This window comes from Clarias gariepinus, chromosome 18, assembly GCF_024256425.1.
Source record: "Clarias gariepinus isolate MV-2021 ecotype Netherlands chromosome 18, CGAR_prim_01v2, whole genome shotgun sequence".
NCBI classification, from domain to species: Eukaryota; Metazoa; Chordata; class Actinopteri; order Siluriformes; family Clariidae; genus Clarias; species Clarias gariepinus.
Genome location: NC_071117.1, coordinates 15,490,174 through 15,516,035, shown reverse-complemented (window position 1 = coordinate 15,516,035; position 25,862 = coordinate 15,490,174). Strand labels below are relative to the sequence as shown.

Here is a 25,862-nt window from a genome sequence, read left to right as displayed (position 1 = left end):
TCCCACACTGTTTAGGGGAGATCACAGGGGTGCAGCTGCTACAGACAACTTTAGTCTGGGGAGGGTGGATAGCTGAGCCTCCTCAATGAGAACAAAACCTTTTCTCTCACTCTTTCTCACTCTCTCTCTCACACACACATGCTCGCCCCTTACAACTATGCCTATTCTTACACAATAAAGCGACGTTTGACAAGTGACGGGGTGCACGAAAGTTCACTTGACGTGCAGCAGATTTAGCTGCATTTCTGGGGATAAAAGCGCAAAGGTATCATGTACAATGCTAAAGAGGCATTGTTACCTAAATAATTATCTTTAAAGGTGAAGGTACTGGATCACTAAACCAATGCCTCAAAATCAGGAATATTTAATTTATCAAATATAGATGGCATGCAAGAATTATGGCACATTTCAACTATAATAGCTAATGTATATTAAATGAACATGTTTCACATGTTTATAGCATGTTTATAACTCATCATTCCATCACCAACCATACCACAGCTGCTCTGCAGTGATATACAAAACAGTAATTGTTTAGATCCACCTTTTCATTATCAGAGGGCCTTCAAACACAAGTCGATGATCAAAAATAAAAATAATAATAACACACACGCACATATATATATATATATATATATATATATATATATATATATATATATTAAACGACTGTTATTATTGTTACAATTATTACTATATAATGACATGCAACAAACCATTATAAGAGTATTTCCATACTGATTTTGTTTGACAGGACATATAGGTTTTTACCCCTTATCTATCCCCTACATAAAAAAGGCATTTAAATAGACTTCCATATTTTTTATGTAAATACATTAGTGACATGTAAATACTACAGTGCTCCGAGCATTTACTGAGAGTCATTTTATTGTAGTATAAGGAGTGTTTAAATGTAAAATGGCCAATTAGTTTGAGGTAGACAGCATCTCACTTATAGCTCAAGTAAGTGAATTATATATAATACTATGGAGCAATTTATTTTGACATTTTAAAGATACAAGCAGAGGTCCAAAGGCATTTTGGCTCCAAGGTCACTTCAGGTTAGTACAGGCCTCTTTACACATTTGCATGTTGTGTGTGGATAATGTCAGACATATGCAATGGAAGTTTAGAAGAAGTGAATGAAGCTTATTGTGAGACTTTTATTCTTATTTCATTTTCATTCCTAAAGAGAATCAGCTGCGATTATAGTAGTAGACTGCTAGACTTTCATGAATATATGAAATATACACCAACCAGCCATAACATTATGACTACCGACAGGTAAAATAAATAGCATAGATTATCTTGTTGCAAAGGCACCTAGAATTGTGTGTGGAATATGTTAGACGGAAACATTGAAGTTGATTTGTTGGAAGCAGCAAAAACGGACAAGTGTAAGGGTTTGAACGACTTTCGTAAGGGCCAAATTGTGATGTCTAGACGACTGAGTCAGAGCAACTCCAAAACTGCAGCTCTTATGGGAGTCTGCAGTGGTCAGGACCTACCAAAAGTGGTCCAAGGAAGGAAAACTTGTGAACCAGTGGGTGTAGAACAGTCCAATAAAACAGCTAAAAAAGTTAGTAAGATAAGTAAGGTAAGGATAGTAAGGTCACAATTTTAAGGTGTAAAAAAACAAAAAATGACAAAATTACTCTATGACTAATTGTGTAAAGGATTCAATAATAAATTGTGCTTCATACTTTATATATACTATATACTATACTGCAATTTACAGTTTCATATAATTTTGAAGAAATATAATATTGCAATTTATATACAGGCAGCAGTTGCTGGGAATATTACCTATATTATATATAAAAAGCATGTACACTTAAAATGTTGCCTTCATATTGTATGCTGCAAACTTTTCAGTTATAGTGGACAATTCAAAGAACATAAGAATCAAAGTGATAGCACTCAAAAATAATACAAATTAAAATAATAATTTACCCCTTCAGTCATATAGAAATAAAATTATCTGTTAGTAAATGTGTGGCATAAAATACATTCAAATAAATATCTGAGGTATGGAGTATGGATGTACATGTGGTTCACATAAAATTAATTAATATATGTAGTCCATGTCATAATGTAATATATAACATGTGCATTTATGTTTATGATTAGTATTTAGTCCTGACAGTTTCTGACGAAGCGTAAGAAATCCATGTAATTTTTTTTGCCAAAAATTTTTGAGTGAGAGAAAGCCAAATTGTATAAAAGGTGATGTTGTGTAGATGTATCTTTGTACATTTGTACATTACTTTGACACTTGGACAGAATAAACATTTATTGTAAAAACTGAAAGCTGGTCTGAAGTCTTATGGGCTACATTTATAGACCTCATATTATTATACATGTATCACATTGCATAGGTATATATTTATTTATAAGACAGTCAGAAAGTGGATTTTGCAGACGAACAAGGGTGTATACCAAAATATAAAAAAAGAAAAGTGCGGTTTGGTTTGCCTATAACCAGGCCTGGTCTGGATGCTCAGCTAGTTATAACAGAAGTTACAGTAGCAGGCTAGTTAATACCTACACATGATCACAATAATAATAGTATTTAATAACTACATGGAAAGCAAGGAGGGATTTGTAATCTGGCATCCAAGTATGTTAGAGAGGCAGTTAGTGAGGATTACATGTAATCAGGTCAGCTTTTTCTCATAAAGAACAGAAAGGACTGATTTTACTCTGGTTGTCATTATCATGAAGGGCTTTACACAAAGACACGCAAGAATAAACAAACACATGTAGTTTTATGAAAAAATGCATAGATCATAGTTTATTAAATTTTTTGAGCAAGTAATGTTTGGCTGTTAATACATTATTAGGATTTTGTTTAGAAGCAAATCGTCTAGGCATAAAACAGCCATCATAAAACAGTCTCTCAGAAGGCCTAGGTCAACAAGGTCATGATTCCATCAGTGTTTTACCCTTCTCTTTAAATTCTGTAATGGTAGAAAGGGGTATTCCTAGCTGTTTGTCTCAGGTACAGTATACCCTTAGAATGACCAACAACCTGGGCCTCTTTGAAAATCAGAGATTTATTTGCAGTTTTCACTTGCAGCCTTTTTTATAGATAGGTCTGTTACAATCTGAAAATAATAAAGAAACAAATAATAGTTATAATGAAGACAACCTAAAAGTATATTGCATGCATACATTTTACTACAGATCTATGGGTGTGTATTGACATCTTTCATGTCTGTGTAGATTAGGTCATAAAGACTGGGGGTTGAAAGGGGTTTAAGTGACCTCAGTGCTACACAAGAAAGACTACAGGGTGTTTCTTTAAGGGTGTTTTTCGTTATCTTTTCTTATCAATCGCGATATGGTCTCTCACTTCACTACACTTCACTTCACCTCACCGACGCCTGCGACTGACTGACGCGTTTCACTTTTCTTTTCTACTGCTTTGTTTTTTTATTAAATATAAACTGAAAATGGTTTCATCACAATAAACGAGTTGTGAAAATTCGCGGTGAAAATGTATCAGGAAAAGGGAAAAGAAAAAAAAAACAGGAGTCTGCCACCTTCAACGCTCCTAAACTAAGTCCATGTTCCCGGCATGCCCGGTGCAGGGGGCGGCTCCTCATGATTTGAATGAACAGAGTCACTTTCGGCGCCATTTTCGAGTGAGCCGCGATAACATCAACACTGCCGTCCTGAGCGCGGAGCTCCGAGCTCCGGCCCGAGCCTGCTGCCGAGAATAAGAAGAGGACAAAAAAGGCCGGGGGAAAAACAACAAGAAGAAAAAAACAAGAAGGACATCTTTTGTTTATTAGTATTGTTTTAAGAGCGCGTTCATCGACTGAACAAGTGATCAAGAGTCTCTAACTGATACCGAGTCCGTGGGAGGAAAAGATGTCTGTTTTTTTCTCTCTCTCTGCTTCGAGCTGCGTTATGGATGAAAAAGAGCATTTTTTAAACAAAAAATAATGACAAAATTATCTGGAAAAATTCTGTAAAATACCTTAGAGACTTGAGAATCGGTTTCGGCATCGAGGTGCTGGGGGAAAAGTCATTTTGAGTGTTTTTTCTGCTTCGGTTTTGAGCGGGAGTAACGGATGTGTGCTGGTGCAGTCAGCTCGCCCTGATGCACACACACACTCACGCGCACACACACACACACACACTCTCTCTCTCTACTGACAGCCGCGATCAACCTCACTTACTCCAACCGGGCTGGTAAGGCTTTTTAACTTCATTTACTCACTAACCTACCTGTTTTACCTCGGGTTTGTTGTTAACCAGAAAGATCCGTGTGTGTGTGTGTGTGTGTGTATAAGAGATATTAAGGAGAGTTGCGCCATTTTATCGCCAAGCGTCAGGGGAAAAGTTCTTTGCAGCAAACTAACCTTTTATCTGCACAATGTATCAATGTTTCTTTCTATTTATCCCGATACATTGTTTCATTTCATACCCAGGCCGTATTGATGATGTCAGATGATCGTCCAATTGATGTATCATGACGTGTAACTTTTCCTGAAGGACACATTGAAATGATGAGGATGAGACTAAAAAAGGGGGGGAAATCCTGCTTATTAAAATGAAGTATCCAGGATCATGGCATTAGAGTGTAAAGGAGGCAAATGTGTGTTAGATCTGTGCTGGCTTTTGGTTACGTGTGTGTGTGTGTGTGTGTGTGTGTGCGGAGCTGAGCTAAGCTACTTTTAGAATGACAGTTTTGGCCTGAGCCCACGTCTTCGTTTGAGTTTTGTTCTCAGTCAGAAAATACAGTAAGCTCCTGTACAGATAGCCTATCTCAAATATGTTTGAGCTTTTGATTTCATGTGTATTTTACAAGTACTGCCGTCTGGATATTGACTGATTATTTGACACGTGTGACAGGAGAAAATAGTTATTTTTTTAAACCACATTTACAGAATCAAGGAGTCGCATTTTTTAGGCTATTTGTGTAGCTTAAGATGTGTGGGAGTGGTTAATTGAAAAAGTGCTAAGGGGAAAAAAAAAGGGTTTAGACTTGGCAGAGAGGTAGGTGTGTGTGTGTGTGTGTGTGTGCGCGCGCGCATGTTCCTCTAACCGTTTCAGCTCGAGCCCTACTTGCCCCGGGTGTATGTTGCGCACCTGGAGGTTCTTTTTGCCTTTAAGAACAGAGCAAATTACACAAATATATTCAATTCATCAAGTTTCTCTTTTTTGAAAGACCTGGCCTGTCTAGTCATATCATGCTTATATATTTTATTAGACTTTCAGGTCTATGGAGTCACACCACTTATCATATGCACAGGGTTAATTTGTATTAAGAAATGAAAAATAATAAATATTCATAATAACTTCCAGTAACACCTCAGTTCTCTGTTCATATTAAAATCTCAACAGGGAGGCACTGCTTTTATTTTTTCTTCCCTCCCCTCGCACTGCTTTAAAATTTAAGGTTTGAGGAAAGTAAATTTCCGAGCCATGGTCTCAGCTATGGTATAGTTTACCAGCAATTAAAAAAAATAAGTTTCCAGTTGTTCTATTGTTGACCTGTGGTCTAACACTGTGAATACATTTTCTACACACACTCACACTGTCAGGCTTGAGACTTCTCACACTTTTTTCACCATAACCAGTGTTTCTCGGATGTCCATGTAGCTTTTTAAAAATTAATGACTCAGCAATAGAAATTTCCTGACCAGTAATGTTGGAAACTTTATGTTTAAAAAAGGCAAGAAAAAAAATCAGGCTTTTGTAGAAATTTAGAATTACCACAGAGTTTAGAATTGAAATTTTACCACAAGCTGACTGTTGGTCAAGTTGTTGCATGTCCATATGTCCTTATTAACAGGAGGGTGTTTGAAATATTTGCTTTTCAAATTGAATGAAAAATGACTAGATGCGAGGATCCTATTTCCTTGTGACAGGTAATAAATAATGCATGTAGCTACACATAATTACTAGGTGAGTGTATTACACACTAATAGCCATGTAGTGAAAGTTAGATATGCATTAGTGTGTGTGGGTGTTGTCACAAAAATATTTATTTCATTTAAAGAACTGATGTGAAGAAATGTGGTAAATAGGGTTTTACTATTACAGGTCCAGTCTGAATTTATATAATTATACTTTACACTTCCTAGCATGCGCTTTATGTTATGTACATTTCTCTGTGTTAATAGTCTTACTTTTGGCTTATTGTGACCGTCAGTTGTTTGAGGAAGTCCTGAACTAAATATACTCGCACGGGTTACACACCCTTTAAGACTCTTGTGCACACACCACCAAACTTTCAGTGATCACATTAACATATGTGTGTTAAATTCCTAATTTCTATTAGACTGAAGTCCCATGGCTGTTGGCACACTAGAACTTATTAGAGGGAAAAAAGGGCTGTGAATAAGAATTCACTGACCTCGAGGTCTTATTAGATAAGAATGGGATATGCGACAAACTGATATTGCCATGGTAACAAGGGCTTTTGTTTATTTGTTACTTGTCCAGCTTAAGAATGCTAAGTTTTTTTTTTTTGAAGGGGGGGGGGGGACTTAAACAAAAAGTGTAACCTAAAAAGAGTTATAAGTAAAATTTGTGCTGCCCAGATATTACATTATTGCAAAATTGTTGTGCTTGTATTATTATTATTATTAATTATTATTACTATTATTATTATTAATAATATTATTATTAAATTATGGTTTGTTAGGTACCAGGTGTTCTCAGGTCTAGACCCATAAAATACACACACACTGTGTGTTTCAGTATAAAAGCTCAGAAGTGACATTTTATGTCATAAACAATAATATATATTTAATAATTTTTAAGCACATTATCATTTGTGGTGATTTGGTAGTTGTTGAAAATGTTGTTGTTGTATTTGTCATACTGTACATGACACAGCCTTTATAATGTAGGCCTTAATATGAACAGCCATCTTCTCAACTGAAGTGAAATGGTACTTGCCTTCAGGAGCTTCTTAACATGAGGTACAATAACATCAACAATGTTTTAGTGTAATTTGTTATATTAAATAAAATATTTCTGAAATAGCTTAAATATATATTTAAGCTATATTAAGACCTAGCAGTTAATTTCACTCATGGAACACCCCAAGCAGTGCATTTATCATATACACTAATAGACATTGATGTTTTAAATGCTGGTGCACAACGTGTGATGTGATCAGAGTTGCCGATTTGAGACCCAGATGTCCCCCGAGCGTCCCTGTGCCCGTCCTTCTTTGCAATCAGTGTGGCTGTGGAAAAGTGTCCTCTGTGGGGGCTCCTTGCTATTTGAAAAGAAAAAAAAAACGTCATTAAAACATTTAATTAACTTATGAGTAAACATTTGAACATATTTCCTATATTGTTTATTGTTTTATTAGTGTTTAGTTGTGTATTTCTTTTTTTTTTTTTTTTACTATTGTTTTTTTCTATAAAAAAATTACATTTAAAAAATACAAACCATTCAAAGTGCCTTATAACACACAAAGTGAGTTTTATGTAGCTCAGCTATAATTTTACTCATCAAGTTGAAATCAGTTCTGGATAATATTCTGTCTTGAACAATAATAATATTTAATTTTATTTGTAATTTTTTAAAATAAATATTATTATTCTTTATCTCCACCCTTCACTTGCAGCCTTGTTGCAGCACAGCCACCGTGACCAATTAGTAGAAATAATGAGCGGCCGTACATATTAGCGAGGTTGACATGACGAAATATAATTTTTTAACCACTCATTTAGGTATAATGTAAATGATTACATTATATCGGGTTTGACTCAAGCGCCTCTCGAAAGTACACGGAGGCCAATAACGGTGGATAAATTGGTTGTTTAGGTCACACGCATCACTATCGCTTTCCCCTCTGTGTTGTTGTAGTCATTTCTGGATCACTAGTAGCCGAACGCTGACTCACCGTCAACCTGCAAAAAAAAAATATATGTGACCTCAAGTAGTTATATTTGTAAGTTTTTGTTTTTTTGTTTTGTTTTTGTTTTTTTTATTCAAGAGTGAGTCAAATAAAAACCTTACAAGTACGGCATATATTTGAATTGACTCAAATAGTTTTCTAGAGAAATCCACAGCCTTCGTTTTGCGTTGAACGAAATGCAAATTATGTTGAAATAATGATAGAATTTTGTTACAAAAAATTTTGTTACGAAAATTGCCTTCATGTATTCACTGTGGTGTAGTGTGTGTGTGTGTATATATATATATATATATATATATATATATATATATATATATATATATATGACAATTATATATGACAACAAATTATATCGTTATGCACCCTTTCATAACAGCACATTGTATTAATAAAAATATATTTCATTTAAACTGTAATAATAATTCACCCACCATGTGTACTTCTCACTGGTTTGTGACGTGTGGTTCGAGCTCTAAGGGCTGTGTTCACTTCAAAGGGATCACATTATAATCTCCCTTTGAGAGGAAGCTTCACTTGTAAATAATACAGACTGTTCAAGCAAGCTTTTTGACTTGTTGTTTTATCAATGTCTTGTTTGTTTGTTTTTTATATCTATAAACATTTTATATTTATCCCCTTTTCTTTTAATACAGCCAAATGCCCAAGCAGAATTTGTCACTTATCTAAGATGCATATTTTTCCTCTTCTCCTTCCTAATTTTAATTATATTTTAGCAATGCATATATATGTGTGTGTGTGTGTGTGTGTGTGTGTGTTAAATTCGAGGAAGTTGGTTAAAAGTAGCTTGACCATTAAAAAGATTTGCATGTTATTTTTAAGGCCATAAAGTGTGGAGAGGAGGAAGCCTTTGAAGGTCAGCAGCGTGGGGGTGGGGCTCAGGCGCCTGTGAACTCATCATTTGCTTTTGGAGGTTTCGGCCCTTCGAGTGTGTTTTTTCGGCGACTGAAGTGCAACAGTGAAAGTCTCGACGTGATTGCCAATTACAGAGCTGCGTGTGCTCTAAGGAACATGTGCCTCTGATGTAAGCATGCTGCGTTAGAAATTTACAGCACGTGCTGTCTGTCAGGACTCCCCCCTCTCTTCTCTGACGTTATTAAGGTAAACGGTACTTGGTACTCGGGCTTGGCCTGGCTTTGCCTTTGAGGAGTTGTGTATGCATGTGTGGGTGTATGTGTGTGAAAGAAAGAAAGAAAGAAAGAGAGATGATTACTTGGACTGAAAGCTCCAGAGAGGCCTGCATGTACACTCTCATTTCCACCACTTTTAAATTCTAATGGTAACCTTGATTGTAGTAACAATTTTGTATTTATAAGAAATAATAGCAGTTAAATGTAGTTAATATTGCTATTTGTTGATTTTATTTTTATTATTATTATTATTATTATTATAGATGGGTTCCTGGTATTGAAATGGTGCAGTATGGGAAAAGATCAGAATAACTAGCAAGTTGTAGAAACTTTTGTGGATGGTGTGTTTGGGCATTGTAGTGTGCTGTGATAATTGATAATGCTGTGTAAAAAGCTGAGGACACACACACACACCTATGCATACACACATGATGCACAAGTCACACTCTGACACACTCGGCACAGAGACCATGTTGTCCCCTTTGCTTACGACTTTTAGTAAAAAATACTGTAGCAACTTCCCTTTTTGTGGTAGGAAGCAAATGATGTTTTTTCTGTAAGCTTCGACATACACAGTTACTAACTTGAACACACTTACACCACTCTCTCAGGACCCAAGATTAAAAGTTACACTGCAGCCTGATGTAAAAACAATGCATTTGACTTTTTTTTTCGTTTTTTTTTTTTCTTTTACAAATTATTCAGTTCGGAAGGTGTATGAGCGCAATTTATTTAATTATTAATATTGTTTTATTTTTTTTTTCAATATTTTGCCATGGTTGTGGATTGCATTGATATGGTGGTGAAATACCTGGCAACACATTCTCACACCCTGATGTTTGTCTTAATGGTTGGGTTTCTACTGCTGCTGGTTAATAAAAGCATGAACACTGCATTTAATCCATATAACTACAACTGTTTTTTTACTTATACTGCAATTAATTAAAACTTTATTTTTTTGTGGAAGAATTGTTTCTATAATAAACTGTTGCTGCAGTTAAGATCAAAGCAACAACTCCTTGATTTTCAATACAGGAAAAAAAATTCAGGGGGGGGGGTGTTGTCTTAGAACTTCACTTTGTATCAGATTTGTATATTTTTTGGCTCAGTGATTGAAAGTCAAATTTAAGAAATAAGAAATTTACAGTTAGTGCATTTACCTAGAGCTGTATTACTGGATCACTTAAAGGGAGCAGGCAGCAGCAGGGTGTTGAGCTAAAAAATCTGTACATTATAGGATTTTATATTAATACTGTCTTAAAACTTAAGACCTTAAACAAAAAAATGATCTAAATAAATAAAACAAGGAAAATTGAAAAAGTGCAGAAAAAAATTCTTATCTGTCTCTTTCTCTCTCTCTCTTTCTCTCTCTCACACACACACACACACATACACGCACCAGGCACATAGAAACTATAAAACCGTGATTAGTCTTAATCCGTGCATACCACAATTGTTGAAACAATTTACCTCATGTGTTAACGCCACGTGTAGCAGTAAAAGTAGTGAAAACAGAAATAAACCAGTCACTGAGCAGCAGCAGCCAGACACACCAGTGATGTGAGCCCATGCATTTCAGTAATGTGTTTTATTTCTTCTTTATTTGCACCACAGAACAAGTCTCGTGAGCGGTTACACACCCTGTACCAACCGATGACAATGGCGTTTCCAAATCGTGCCACGGTAAGTAGATTAGTTAATTTCTGCAAATTTCATGTTTAGATATATATGTGTTTTTGTGGTTGAGCAGCTATACAGTAAGAAGTTTTTTTTTTTTTGTTTTTTTTTGGGACGGGGATGCCCCAGGCCCAAGAATAGTGTGTTTAAAAATATATTACAACAATATAGCGCCGGCAACTCAGCGATCGAGATCGGATGTCTGATGCATGTCGGAGCATAAAGAAACTTCACTGAGTAGATTATGTAATTGTAATAGCTGCTGTCTCGAAGAGGTCAGGTGGGAAAAAGCAGCCAGAGCAAATGCTGTAATTGATCTGTATCGTTGAACGGTACCTAGAAAACCCGACCACATTCGCTCTTTTTCATTCTGTGTCATTTTACAGTTTTATAGCACTGTCTGAGTTCAGTACACAGCCACACAACTATATTACAAAACTGTCACTCACAATGAAACAGATTAATCAGATAATTTAGATAATATGTAATAATAAAGAAAATATGGGTTTGGTATTAGGATTCTTACAGAACATTTAGAAATTTTACACATTAATAATTTTTGGGGGGGAAGCTTGTATGGTTTGTTTGGTTAATGCTGGTTGTTTATTTATTTTTTTAATCTAATGTTATTATTTTCTTAAATTATAAGCATGGGCTTGTTTTTCCTGCTTCGCTTTTGTTATTTCTATGGTGAACAGTTGGTCAGCAAAGGTGTTGTACAAAAGGTTGGAAGGGAAGCGGGTAATGCCTTCAGGCAAAAAGGCTGTGTGTATGTGTGTGTGTGTGTATATGTGTGTGTAGGGGGGTGGTCACGTTATCAGTTATTTACATGACATGTGAAGGCAGTACTGATAAATGGAGAGCCACCATTTTAAAATGGTGCCAGATATAAAAGCAACATCTTATTCGGTGGTGGTGTTATTAGCTCTTACACTTTTTATTATTATTGTAAATATAAGGTTTGTAAATTGTACCAGTCTTAAGTGTCCTTTTAAAGTTTTAAGTCCTTGTGAAGATTTTTTAATGACAAGTATGGATGAATTAGCGCTTAATTCAGATGGTAGCAAAACAGGATGGGTTTGTATTTACATGAATCTCGATCTCTCTCTCCTTCTCTCTCTCTTTTTATTTCTATTGTTAGTTAGTAATAATCAGGTTAGTTGACAAACCTGTGAATCCAGTAAGAGTTGATTTAGGATTAATTTTACAGCCAGTGTGTGTGCTTAGTTCACTGGCAAAGGTTGCTTTATGATGCTAATGTTTAAGAGTCGTGAGTAATTCTGACCCCTGCACAAAAAAATTTATAAATATTAAAAAAAAGAAATAAATAAAAATGACATTTCAAATTAAAGAAAAATTTAAGGCAGTTTACAGCTTGATGTGAGGATTATTTACAAAACGACGTACTAATTTCCCTCCTTCTCTCTCTCTAATGTTATGGGTTTGTAATAAATGTAAAATTTAGTTAATTCACACATTATTTGTCAGTATATATTTGTGTCTAGTGCTGTTATAGTGTGTAGTGCTTTTTACAGTGAACATCGTCACCAAGGAGGTTAGCTAAAGTTTCTAAATCTCAAATATAATTTTTAAGTGTATTAATTTGTCTCTAATGAGCAAGACAGAGGAAAAAGTGGCAAGGAAATACACTTTTAAAAATATGAGCAAGAGCCCCCTGTGGGGAGCCAGACTCGAAAGGGAAACCCCATCCTCAGCTGGGTGACTCCGAAAAAGTGTAATTACAAATAATTCCCTTCAATAAGTTTTGACTGTATGGTTAAAAAGGTTTAAGCTGTTTAACAGAAATTCATGACAGTTTTAACATGAAATCTGTTTTGTTTACTGATGGAGATTTAAACACAAAAAACAGTTTTAAAGCAATCCTAAACTACTGTAGCAAAAGTGGCCGCAGTCCAACGCCATCTTCACTGGTGCGTGAAAGACTGAAAAAGTCACAAAAGTCTCCATGTGTAGGGGTGGAATTAACAGAATCAAACCCTTACTGGACATGCATGACACCAGGTGTTGACACGAGTTCATCATGACCAGTGCGCGTTAGCATGCAATCGTGTAGAGGATGTTAAATAAAACAACGTTTTGCTTAAAATTATTTTTACAATGATGACATTTTTTCCCGTATGATGGAATGTTTTTGGGCACCGCATGGAAATATGCATGTCAGGTTTAATGCCAGGATCAGCACCAGGATCACATGCCCGACTATTTAATTCGTCTTGATTAACGCACCTTCTGTTTGCTTACATCACACACCGCACTCCGTGCATTACACACTCACTCTTACTGTATATTAAAAAAACCGACATCGTTTAATGCATTATTATTATTATCATTAGTAGTAGTAGTAGCCATATTATATTCTTTAATTTATTTCATCTTTTTTGTGCTTGCAGGGTTGTTGGTTCCTGTCTGTCTGTCTGTCCGTCCGGTTGCGCGCGCAGACAGGCGAGCGAGCGAGAGAGAGAACGAGCGCGTCTGTGTTTTCGGTCGCGCGCGAGTGCGTGCGTTTGCGCGTGCGCGCGCTCGCTCGCGCGGGGGGCCTGGCGGTGCCGTAGCAGCACAGAATGGTTTGTGAGTTTATTTTAAAGAGGGTGCAGGCCGTGCTGTGCTGCGGCAGCAACTCCGGGACACACACACGCGCTTCCGAATCAAAAGGAAGAGAAAGTATGCAACAAAAAAAAAAAAGAAAGAAAAAAAAAGGGAAGCTTTGTGAACGTCACTTTATCTCTGTCTGTGCGTGTGTTTTGTGGCTCCTGACCATCCTCGCCGCGACTGGCTGCCTGGCTGTAGCAGCACGTAAATATTGGAGTTAAAGCAGTAGTGAATCCTCCAGTATTGACCGTGCTGCTGAAGTTAGGCTGGCCGTTTACCGTGCACTCCTCTCTGCGTCTGCTCACACTGCACAAGTCTCAGCCACGGACAGGGGAGAAAGGGGAGGTAGGTCATCTTGCACTACAGCATGCCGGCAAACGTGAAGTCTGACCTGGCCTCTCCTTCAGGACTCCGATCATTGCCAGTGTTTTAAAGAATGTAGTAGTTAAGGTAACATTTGTGTGTGCAATGAGCCCGGATTCAGAATAGATTAGAAGTGCATGTGTATACATACATGTTAAAGGCCATAACCTCTGCATGTGGCACAAATGAATCTCATATTTTAATGACTAACTTGCTGTGTAATTTTTGTACAGATGATTTATTGTGCAAGAAAATAAAATGCCATCCAAAAAGAGATGAACTTGTTTTTAATTGGATGTCTTATCCGAGCAGATATTAATTTGAGATATTATACAGTACAGCTAGGCTGTTACTGTGTGTGTATATATATATATATATATATATATATATATATATAGCGACCTGCTATACTGCAGATTAACAGATGACTACATTTCAAGACTTCAACGTTAATGGCTTTTCTGGTTGTGCAAATAGTGGGTAATAATATAATGGTAATAAAACTAGTAAAATTTACAACAAATGATCAGGCTTTCTAAGCAAATGACAACTCAAAAACGTTTTAGATATACATTACTAATCATTGTTTAACACATGGTTTTATTGTTACAAATAATAAAATATATACTTTTTCACAAATGCATCATGGCCTATATAACACAGCATCGCCATCTTCTGGAAAACCTCAAAGTGCCTCCGGTTCTCAGATTTTTTATTTATTTTTTTACTTTTCCCTAATGGTTGATTGATCATTTCTAAGATCTGTCCTTTGTTTTATATATTTCTCTGTCTTTTTTGATAAAGGTGCTTTTTAGGGTTTATTAATGATAAGAATATGTCCCCCCCTCCTTCTCTCAAAAGTATAACACTCAATTTTTTCTGTGTGGATGCTGATTTGGCGACGGCGTTCTCCCGTAATCATCAGGCCAAGAACATTTGTGGCAATGAGGAGTTTTCTTGCATCTGGCTGTAAAGCGACACATCTGTTAAAAAAAAAAAAAAGACAGGAAAACAAGCTATCACCAGCTTATATGAAATAGGTTAACTTTATTGAAACATCACATAAACAAGATGCTGAATTCTGTTATATACATTCATATAAAATATTTCAATGTGTAATGGAACATTATGCAAGATTGAAGCGCTGCTAGTTTACATTTTCTCGCTCACCTTGCAGACAACTTTTCCCTCAGAGCAGTCAGCACCGTACTGAAAAACGAGATCATGGTGTGAGGGTCAATGCAGTGGAAGATGCTCCGTCAAATTCTGAGTAAAGATTTGCGGGTTCTTTAGCGAACACTAGTATCCTTGAGGCCAGTGCAGCAAGGGTTGTGCTCTTGGAACTGAATACCATTAGAAAAACTTTGAGCATCTTAAATGACAAAGCCGAGCTCAAAGATTTCGCTCTTCGTATATAGCAGTTGTTGCTGCGCAGAAAATCAGAAAGAGCGCTGATGTTGTAAAATTCAGCCTCACACAGCAGTCCATCGGTCTCAGATTCACCTGATAAAGTGACTCGGCCAGTTCTCAAATACTCCATTATTAAACGAAACAACGCCCAGTCTTTGTCAATAAACACTTTGCTATTTACAACTTTACACTCAGGATTTGCCTCATCTTGCATGCAAGCAAATCTCAAGTGTGGATGTCTTGTAAGGGTTGACACCTATGTTCGTGAAATTTTGATCTCCAACTAAAAGTGATCAAATTCGAACCTTTTAGTTTTTACAAATACTTGATTGTTAAGTACTAACACCCTGCCATCAGCTAATATATACTGCATAGGTGTTGTAATGTTTATCCATTACCTAACAACATTACAGATAGCCTAAAGAAATCCACCAGCAGTGACATGTACAAGATATAGACAAGGAATCGAACCACTATGGTCATTAAGTACTCTGTCTTTTAGGTACATTATCAGAGAAAAATGTTATTGAGTTGTAGGTTTATTGCATGCATCTTTTAATAGGCAATATTTTTCATAGCCTTAACTAGGAAGGAGCATGTAGTGCACATTTTAATGTTTTACAACGAAAGCTCAACTGATGTTCTTTAAATCATTTTTAAACACATATAGTGAAAGAAAAATGCAAAATATAAGCATACTACCCTAACTGAAAAATAAAGGTACAGTTTTATACTTTGTAAAACTGTATAAATAAAACATTATTGGAGTAAGGCAGTCTTTTTAAAAGCTGTCACTGGATTCAGATCTGTTTAAGAGACAAGATGATGCTCATGGATGGTGAAAGGTATGAGTAACCATGAAAAAAAAACATAGAATACACAGCAAAAGTTCAAGAATCCTTAATGTAGCTTACTGTATTTAGTGGTTTGTGTCTAGGATGGTATACACAGACGCAGGTAAAATACATGTGTTCATTCTAACAGTATCTAAGGATGTGTGAAAACAGTCACACGGCTCATAACACCTTGACCACATTCTTTTTCCCAAAAGAAGTAATGAACTATATTTTCCCTTTTCTTTGATTTGGTACTGTACCGTCCAGTGTTAATCTATTACTGTATGTAGCTTTTACCCAAAAAGTGCAAGCATTGGTTTAAAAGGTTTTAATTTTTGTTATATGGTTTTAAAAACATAGTCTAGGTAAAATATACATATTTGAGGTGCACAACAAAGCCTCACCACCTTATAGCAACAACGCAAGTACATACAGTAGCTCAGTACCTAGTCCTAGAAATTATGACGTCATTAAAAGCTTTGCACTGAACAAGGAATTCTAATGCAATGCGATTTCTAAACTATTTTTTGTTTTCAAGAACTAATGATGGTTGCGGAGAGGAAACTTAGATGTCCTCGTTTCAGAGATGATGACTCAGCTGAGAGAGAGGGAGAGATGCGCGCGCAATGGCACCCCTTTCGTTTTGCGCGCGCGTTTTGATTCAGTTCCTTATTTTTAAGTCCACAAACACAGTGCAGGTCTAAATACGCGCAGATATGACGCAATCCGTATTGATCAAAATTTCATGTTGCGTTTGTGTAAGTTGCATTCTACTAAACAAAAATACGCGAGCTGTGCTTATGCCATGTCCATGCCTGCAACTTTTTTGCTAAATATTTTTTTTAAGACTGGACTGTGGTGCTAATTCTGAGCACTGTGCACTTTTAATATTTTACTTCCAACTTGCATACACAGCTTTTAAAAGTTATACAAGTTACATTTTATATATCGTTTTCTTTGTGTCGAGAAGTGCATGTTTCCCTAGTTATAACTCTTTATCAAAAGCGAGAAACAATGGTGATAAAAGTTTACAGCTTTTGAAAACACATTCTTAGAAAGACCTGCGGCTGGTTCAAGTGCAGCTGCAGGCTGTAGGGACACAACGTTAGTGTTTTTACGCTGACATGGCAGCAGAGCCCTCAGGGAGGCTGCTGCGAAATCTAGACAGGAATCTTAACCGTGACAGCAGCTAGATTGCAATCCAAAAGATTCTTAGAAAAGCAATGTTTCTCTAAATGGACGTTCTGGCAATAACTCGGTCGTTTGAAGAAGCCCATGCAAGAGACATCAAAGTGAGACTACAACATCTCTCAGCTGCATCATCTAACCCAGTGGTACTGATGTTCCAAATCTGACTGCTGCTGCTATGAGGAAGCAAAGCTCAGCCTATAGCTAAGGGAGATAAAAAAAATCGCAACCTGGAAAAGATGAAACCCTCACATCAGACAGGCATCATTATTATTATTATTGTCATCATGATCACACAGCACCGACCTACTGTACCTTGTCCTGGTCCATTTACCTTGCCATCTGTTTACGGGGAGCCCGAAAGACCTTTTGCATATAAAAAATATATCAGGTTAAACGGAAAATCCCGACGAAAAAACACAACCTTTGGTTGCAGTTTGAGGCTCGGTGTGCGCGCGCGGGATGGAGCGCAGCGCGCTTCTATTGGACAGAAAGGGCGCGCGCCAGTTACTAGGGCGCTTCGCGAGCGTCATCATGGCGATTGTTGCCGTGCAGATTTTTTTTTACTAAAAAATAATATAGAGTGAGGTTAGGCAAAAGATACTTTGAAATACTTTACAAATAAACTCAAATATGAGCCACTAAAGCAGGTCATTAAATATGAATACAGCTCGTGAAGCGTGAAAGCTTTTTTTCCCCATGAGATGTTGTTGCCATGCAAAACTCACCCTAAGTTAAGCCTGTGAGGTCACACCGGTTTAATGTGAGTCTGACTCATTTTTGTCACACTTTCTTTAGCACTGTCATATGAATAATCCTCTCAACAACAGATTAACATCTATTAAAGTAAATCAAATTATTGTTTTGAATTTTCTTAAATCAGCCCAAGTGCACGAGCAGTTAGTTTTAGCATTACTTCTCCTACCTGAGAAATGAACACTCTGGATTTTTTGGATTATGTGTAAAAATCCTCTGCACTTGCAAAAGTTGGTGCAAAATTTACCTTCCTTAATGGAATCATTATTATTAATAATCAAGTTACTTTGTGGAGTTTTTTGTCTGTCAAATGTTAGCCTGCGAATATTTTTTATAATAATAATAATAATAATAATAATAATTAAAAAGTATAAAAATAATAACGATAAATGAGACCAGATGTCGCTGTTTTTCCTATCTTGCTTGTGCACTGTAAGTTTTATTATTGTTAATAGTAAGTAGTAATTATTATTAGTAGTAGTAGTAGCTTTATTTTTTATTATTATTAGGGCGCTTCACACTAGTGTGTCATAGTGTTTGGGCCCTAATAATAATAATAATAATAAGTGACACTAGATGTCGCTGTTTCTCAGTTTTTGCTTGTGCACTGTCACAGTTTTTATTATTATTATTATTATTATTATTATTATTAACAGAAATAATAATAATAATAATTATTATTATTATTATTATTATTATTATTATTATAGTGTTTGGGCCCTAATAGTAGTAGTAACGATGATACTACTACTACTACTTCTACTACTACTACTAATAATAATAATAATAATAAACGACACCACTAGGTGTCGCTGTTTCTCTTCTCTTGCTTGTGCATTCCACTTACGTCATATCCGGATATTTACAAGTACGGATGTGAATCCGGGGGCAACATGACCTCCGCTGGAACGGTAAACAAATAGCTTTATTTTATTTTTTTATAGGACACAGATAGAGTTCGGACGAAAACGCCTAAGAGTGGTAAAACGTGAGTGTTTTTATTGTCATCATGGCTGGTTTGTTTTCCTGCTGTTTTGACTGCTGTGACCGCGGAAACTCCGGACACGTCGCGCTGAAAGAAATGCCCACAGTGCAGCTGGACACCAGTCACATGGGTAAGAGCTGTGACGTAGTGTTCATCCAGATCACATTCTATACGGGAGAAATCGAAGATTATAAGCATTACACATTCATGGTGTGTTTTTATACACCAGCCGAAAGACCAGCAACATTGTATACAGTGCTTGTCTGCGCATAATCCACTCAGATCTGTGCTTTATCTCAGGCTGCTGATCTCTTTGTGTGTATTTCCTCCATCTCCATTTCGTCAACATGTCTCCTGTGTTCCAGGCACTGATGTGGTTATTGTAAAAAGTGGCAGAAGAATATGTGGCACAGGGGCCTGCCTCGCAAACGCCCCCCTCCATCAAAACAAAAGCTACTTTGAGTTCAAGATTCAGTCCACAGGTAAGTGGAGATGCACCCCTGGTCAGGCCAGGACAGGCATTTAGACAGTAATGGACAGTGGAACAACTTTGTTTGCAAATTGGGCCCCATATTTGGTCAAATCAAGTCCTAAAATGTCCAGCCAGTGTCCAGCGCAGTTCAATTATTTTTTTATACTCAAGCACATTGAATTCGACTAATCTGTTAAACACCAGGTGAGATGGCGTGTTAGTGAATTACAGACTGATCTAACACAGTAGGACTGAATTTAAACAGCCTTGTTCAGTACATCAGCGTCGATTTCAAATAGGTGCTTGGCCATCAGTCGTGTAGTGACACAGACGAAACCTCCGAGTGAAACAACCATGCATAAATCTATTGTTGTAGTCCCATCCAGGCCATGCTCTGTTTTCTATTTGTGTATCCAACGTGACCATAAAACGCCAATTTTAAATCATGGCACATGTTGCCATGGTGCTCACTGAAGTGCCATAGTACCCACCCTGGTGCTCTGTAAAGTTCTATAAGTTATAGCCTACTACCATGGTTGTTGTCGTCGTTTTCTTTGGCTGCTCCCATCGACGGGTCGCTACAGCTGACCATCTGATCCACACACAACTTGGCACAGGTTTTAACCCGGATGCCCTTCTTGACACAACCCTTCCACTTTATCCGAGCTTAGGACTGGCACTGCATCAGCGGTTTGCTACCATACTATTGCCGTGGTACACTAAAGTACATATAATGTACTACCATATTAAGGATGTACCTTTATGGCCCACTCAAAGGTAGGACTTCAAAAGTTGCTACAGTGAAGGTTTTTCTAATGTGACACAATCATAAATTTAAGTTTATGATCAATGTAAATCCAATAAATAAGAGATAGATGGATAGATAGAGTACTATATTAATCCCAAAGGGAAATTTTATCATTACAGCAGCCAGTTCACATAATATACAAGTAAGCAGCAAGCAAAAATTGCAATGAGGGAGGATGACAAGGGGGGAGTTTACGATTAAGGTGCATTATTGAACACTGTTAACAAGTTAAGGTGCCTTAAAGAGGTAGGAAAATGCTTTCAAATAATATCGAAATACTGCTTCTATGTACACATGCATGATGATTGTATATACAGGTGGGAATTAAACTGTACATAAGGTGCACTAGCAAGTAGTAATGGACAAGTATGAATAATAAATAAGTAATTTGTTTTAGTAATTTACCAACCCATTTCAAGGAAATGCTCATATTTCAGACAGTTTTGTCTTTCTGAAATTGTTTTTGAGATTAGTCTATGAAAGTTATATTCCCCATTTTACCTTAAAACAAAACAATCAGTAAAATAAAAGGACAAGTGAATGCTGATAAAACGAAAGTAAAATTAAATGCCAATTGAAAAAAAATACTGCATAGAATTAAATTCTGAGATCAAGTTATGGCTTGCTAAATAACCTTACTTATAATCGGTCAAATAAATCTTGAAAACTATATTGGTCAAAGTATTGGTTAAAATGTTTGGAGAGTTGAAATACTGCATAGCGTATGTAGTAATAATAATAATAATAATAATAATAAAGCTTACCCACACGTATAGCTTACTTAAGTTATGTTTTCTCATTAATGTTTAGGTCCAGATGCAAGTTGTCTGACTTTTTTTTACAGCAAAGTCACTGAAAATTTCCATGAAGTCCAGCCTCTGGGGACTGTTTTTTTCCTCTTTCAAATTCAGGGAATAGCGAGTCTATTAAGTGTTTCCTGGCTCACTATGGGGCACAGACAGTTTTAAAATTTAAAGCTTCATTTAGTTTTATTTTGCTACGTGTATGCACACGGCCACTGGTAATGTGATTAACCAAACGAATAGTTTTAATGATAACAATAAATGTATTTATTGTATTGTCACCTATATAACTCAGTAAGTAAAGTGTTGAACTTGATCTCATTTAAGGGTTAACCATATGTCTTTGCGTACCCACCACATACACCAATACATTTATACCCACACCCCCCGAAATTGGGTGAGATCAAAAATCCGAAAACAAACAAAAATAATTTCCCTAATCATTTTTTGAGAGTTAATTTTCTAAAAAAGCTTCAGAATTAAATCTTCAAAGTCTAGTCGTAGTCAGGCACAAAAGGGCTGAGAACCTCAGGTATAAAACATCAGTAGATAAAATCAAAATTTTGGAAACGCCAACAAATAGGGACATTTTAAAGCAAAATTATGAGCAAGTACTTACCAATGAGTCTTTCTCCTGGACATATCTAACCTGTGCTTGTCTAATTTACCGGTGTCTTCTATCATTTTTTTCTAGTCTTGACTTGTCTCTAAACCCCATCAGCATAGTCCGCACTAGAATGCTGACCATACAGATGACAGTACTTCATTAGAAACCCCTGACTGGACATTAGCACTGTGGCAGTTTATTTTTTTTTAATAAAGTATTGGTTCATAGGGTTTTAAAAAATGTGGTATTGCTGGTTGCTGCTGCTGCATGCTCTTCAACTTCCTGGGAAACTTATAAAGAATAAATTATTTTGATTAAAACTTTAGTCTGAAATGTACTGAACATGGCTAACATCACCGAATCAGGACTGAATTATGACCAAATAACAAAGATTGCTGTTGTTTGATTATCTGTGAAATTATTAACTTATTAAAATGAATTCAGTGTCATTTGCTAAGATATGTTTTAAATTTTACACTATCATTATTTCCAAACAATTTAAAATGAGAAAATAAATAACATTACAGAAGAATATTTGCATGCCTGTAAAGTAAACAACATATTAAAAAAACAAAACAAAAACTAATGTAGGCTCTTGGGTTGTGCATAAAAATAGAAAGGCTCAAGTGTGACAAAATTGCCAGAGGAACTTATATTCTCCAGCACACTCAGTAAAACCTAACTTAACAATTACTTACAGTTCTTTGCAAACGTCTTGGGCACATACAAAAAAAAGCCTTTAAAACCTTTCTACATAAAAAAAACTTCTATAAAGAGAAAATAGAGTATTAAAATAACCACAGCCAATATTTAGTCTAAATTTTTTTTAAACATATATAGTATGAGATACAGATTTGTGCAGGCTTATACCCATAACCCTACATTAGTTATAACATATCTATACACATTTTTTTATTTCCGTCTGTATCCATATATTGCATCCATCTATGAGGGTACATACTATTTCTTTTTTTTCTTTTTCATTGAATGTAGAGTTTGACAAACCATTTTATTAGATATTTCATTATAATATTAAACATGTTTTAACTTCAGCCAATTAATTCTGTTCCTTCTATAGCTTTTACAAGCCCACCACTCAACTTCTTTCCTCCTTTCTCGTCTGGACTTTGGGACCAGCAACAGGAGAGTAATTTTGCATGAGGCATGGCATTACGAGCCTTGCCCAAGGGCCCAAAAGTTGCAACTCGGGCTCAAACCTGCGAGTCTTAGGGCGTCTGAGCCACATCTGTCCCCCTACCAACAATTATTGAACAAAAACACTACTCGGAATAGATAATTGTAACTGATAAAATTTTTTACACATCTAACATTTTGTTGATAATTATTTCCCCTTTGCCTCCGTTAGGTATTTGGGGTGTAGGGGTGGCTACACAGAAAGCTAACCTTAACCACGTCCCAATGGGCAGAGACGCACACAGCCTGGTGCTTCGGCATGATGGAACCGTGTACCATAATAACGAGGAGAGGAATCGGTTACCGGCGAACAGCCTGCCACAGGAAGGAGATGTAGTGGTGAGTTTCTGAGGCAACAAGGCTCTTCAGGGGCAACAAGGAAACTCGTTTAAGATCATTAAAGCTGGCTGTAGTGCTGCCATGTACTTGGTGCCTAAGCAACTGCAAATCGGTCCTTTTTTTCCCTCAAGACGATGGCTTTCCCAAACCTAATAAAAGATGAAGCTTTGATGAAAGATGAAAAAAAAATTATTATTATACATTAAGTTGCATTACGTATCTAACAACTGTGACTGACTTCAGATCGTATGCAATCTCGGTAAGAAATAAAACACAACAGTGTGTGTTTATTTTCTGACAACTGTGCCTCCAGAGGGGTTTTTATTCCTCTTATATTGCAGTGTACATTATATTCATTGTTATACAATTCTGTTTGTTAAATGACAGAATGTTTGTGTCCCTTATACTTAATTTAGTTGTCTCCGTACATTTGCAGGGTGTTTCATACGACCACGTCGAGATGAATTTATACCTAAATGGGAAGAACATGAACTGCCCAGCATCAGGCATTCGAGGAACAGTCTTTCCTGTAGTATATGGTGAGTCAGCGTGTTGTGGAAACAGTTTTTTTTTTTTCCCATGACATGCACTTTCTTTAGAGAATCACGTTGATTACAGTGATGTGACGAGTCATGTATGAAAATGATCTGGGTCCTCAGATAATCCTGTGCCCTTTGGGAAGAAAAACTCCAGAGATGTAATTACTTGGTCATTCAGTACATTCAGGTCATCAGCTGACTTAATTTTATTGCCACATACCGTTGCTGAGTCTAGACCTGACCAACTGAAGCATTCCTAGATCATAACACTGTCTCCAGATACAGTGGCTACTACACAAGCATGATGAGTGCTTCATTTCGTGTGCTCCCGTTCTTACCCTGACGTGCCCATTGCTCCAATCCTTGTGCTTCCTAGCAAATTGAGGTCTTATTCTGATTAGTCTCACTATAACAAGTGGTTTTCTATGGACAGACAGCTGTTTAGTCCAAGTCCTGTGAGTTCTCATCCCATTGTGTGTGTGTTTTAATCTTAAACGCAGCTGTTATTTTTACAGTCGATTTATTTATTTATTTATTTTTCGTTCAGAAAATTAATCACCACCTTCTAATCAATCAGAATTAAATATACTAGCGCTGTGGTACAAAGCAGCATTTGAAACATAAAAATTTTGCATACTTTGTTTTAGTAGCATAAATGACATGAACCTGATTTAATTTTTTTTCCATTTCTGTTTTGATTTTCTCATCATGCAGTGGACGACAGTGCGATTTTGGATTGTCAGTTTAGTGACTTCTACCATCCACCCCCTCAAGGCTACCAAAAGATTCTTTTTGAGCAGCAGATCTTCTGATCCTCATGCGACTCTGAGCACATCAGCTTTCCAGACAGCAGTCATCGTGTCTAATTCCCACTACTATACCTCTGGGGAAGTCCGGCTTTTGAAATGACATGCTCGTGATTACATGGTTGACGCTTTACTCTGCCAGTTCAAAAGTGCATCTGACCAGTGTTATATCTTCAGTAATTTTTTCGATTCCTGTTCACAGTCAGAATGCTTCAACCCTGCCTTGTTTTCTGTATTAAAAAAAATTATTATAAGGACTGTTTATTTGTGCGTCTGCACAGAAATCCTCCAAATTCTCTTTGCACTTTGTTTTGGGTTACAAATAATGTGCTGCTTAAAAAAAAAATCCAATACATTTAAACAATAATCTAACCTGATTCTATTATTAAGGATCCTCTTTCTATAAATGAGTTAAATCAAAGTCAACTGACAATGACATATTATAACGGACCTAAAGTAAAACGTGAATATTTGCAATGTTAGAGAAATTTCCAATTATGGAATAAGATTTTGTGACTATTTATGTGTTCTTGAATCTTTTTAAGCAAAAATCTCTGTACTGCATTAGTATAAAACAAGCAATGTCTTAATTTTAAATTTTGTTTTACATGTGCTTATACAGAAGTGACAAACATATGGTTTTACCAAATATCATAAGACAGTACTATCGGTTAATTCACTACGTTTTGTTTAATATTTGTCTTTCTTTTTATGTCTTCATAGATTTGCTTGACTAATGCAACTAACATAATGTAATAAACAAGATGTAAAAGGTTGCAGGTTTTAAGTTATTCTGTATTTTTTCTTTTTGTGAAACATTTTATTTTAAGGTTCCCCTCAGATACACTGTGCACTGATTAGGCAGGGGATGTTTGTGTGATATGTTAGTATAGTAATAAAAAATATATATACAGTATATATTGTTCTTTGTTAATTTGCAAAATCATGTTTATGTCCATACGCTATAGTTAAGCTTGTTTTTGAAATATAATTTTATTTTTAATCAAGGGAAAATGTTAGAAACGTGATTTAAGAAATAAATGTATGGAAATGTGCTATATAACAATGTGTGTGAGAGAGAGACACAGAGAATTGTAATAATCATGGGTTTTGTGTAATACATCGGGGAAGGATTTAATATTGTGTTTTATCCAAACTGCGTTAAACGCATCCTTTTAAACATTTTTGGCGCAATGGTTAAGCGAGTCAGCTGGTGGAACATGCGCAACATCTACGCAGGACTGACGTAAATGATGTGCTGAACCGCTTTTAGCATCTTGGCTAACTTCTGTAGTGTTTCATGGTGTAACGATTACTGTATTTCAGCTAAACAGTACAGTTTTAGCTAGGTGCAAATTAGCGTGACGGAACATTAAAAAAGTGCGTCTGAAAAAAAGTTTAGTGATTTCAACATACGAAGAGCAATCCTT

At 36.3% G+C, this 25,862-nt stretch overlaps 2 protein-coding genes across 2 annotated transcripts; one reads left to right on the top strand and one right to left on the bottom strand.

Moving 5' to 3' along the window:
- Positions 1–13,805: 13,805 nt before the first annotated feature.
- LOC128506336 (putative potassium channel regulatory protein) lies at positions 13,806–17,453 on the bottom strand. Its single transcript, XM_053476760.1, is given in 7 exon segments — positions 13,806–14,672; positions 14,860–14,871; positions 14,873–14,961; positions 14,963–15,049; positions 15,051–15,104; positions 15,107–15,355; positions 17,439–17,453. Coding segments are annotated over 7 exon segments (765 nt in total). The 3' UTR covers positions 13,806–14,413.
- A 1,228-nt stretch (positions 17,454–18,681) lies between these two features.
- On the top strand, positions 18,682–25,348 carry spryd7a (SPRY domain containing 7a). The gene is made up of 5 exons (XM_053477628.1): positions 18,682–18,994; positions 19,230–19,346; positions 22,921–23,087; positions 23,524–23,626; positions 24,341–25,348. Exons 1-5 carry the CDS (start codon positions 18,889–18,891, stop codon positions 24,436–24,438), a joined length of 591 nt encoding a protein of 196 aa, XP_053333603.1. The 5' UTR covers positions 18,682–18,888; the 3' UTR covers positions 24,439–25,348.
- The last annotated feature ends 514 nt before the right edge of the window (positions 25,349–25,862 follow it).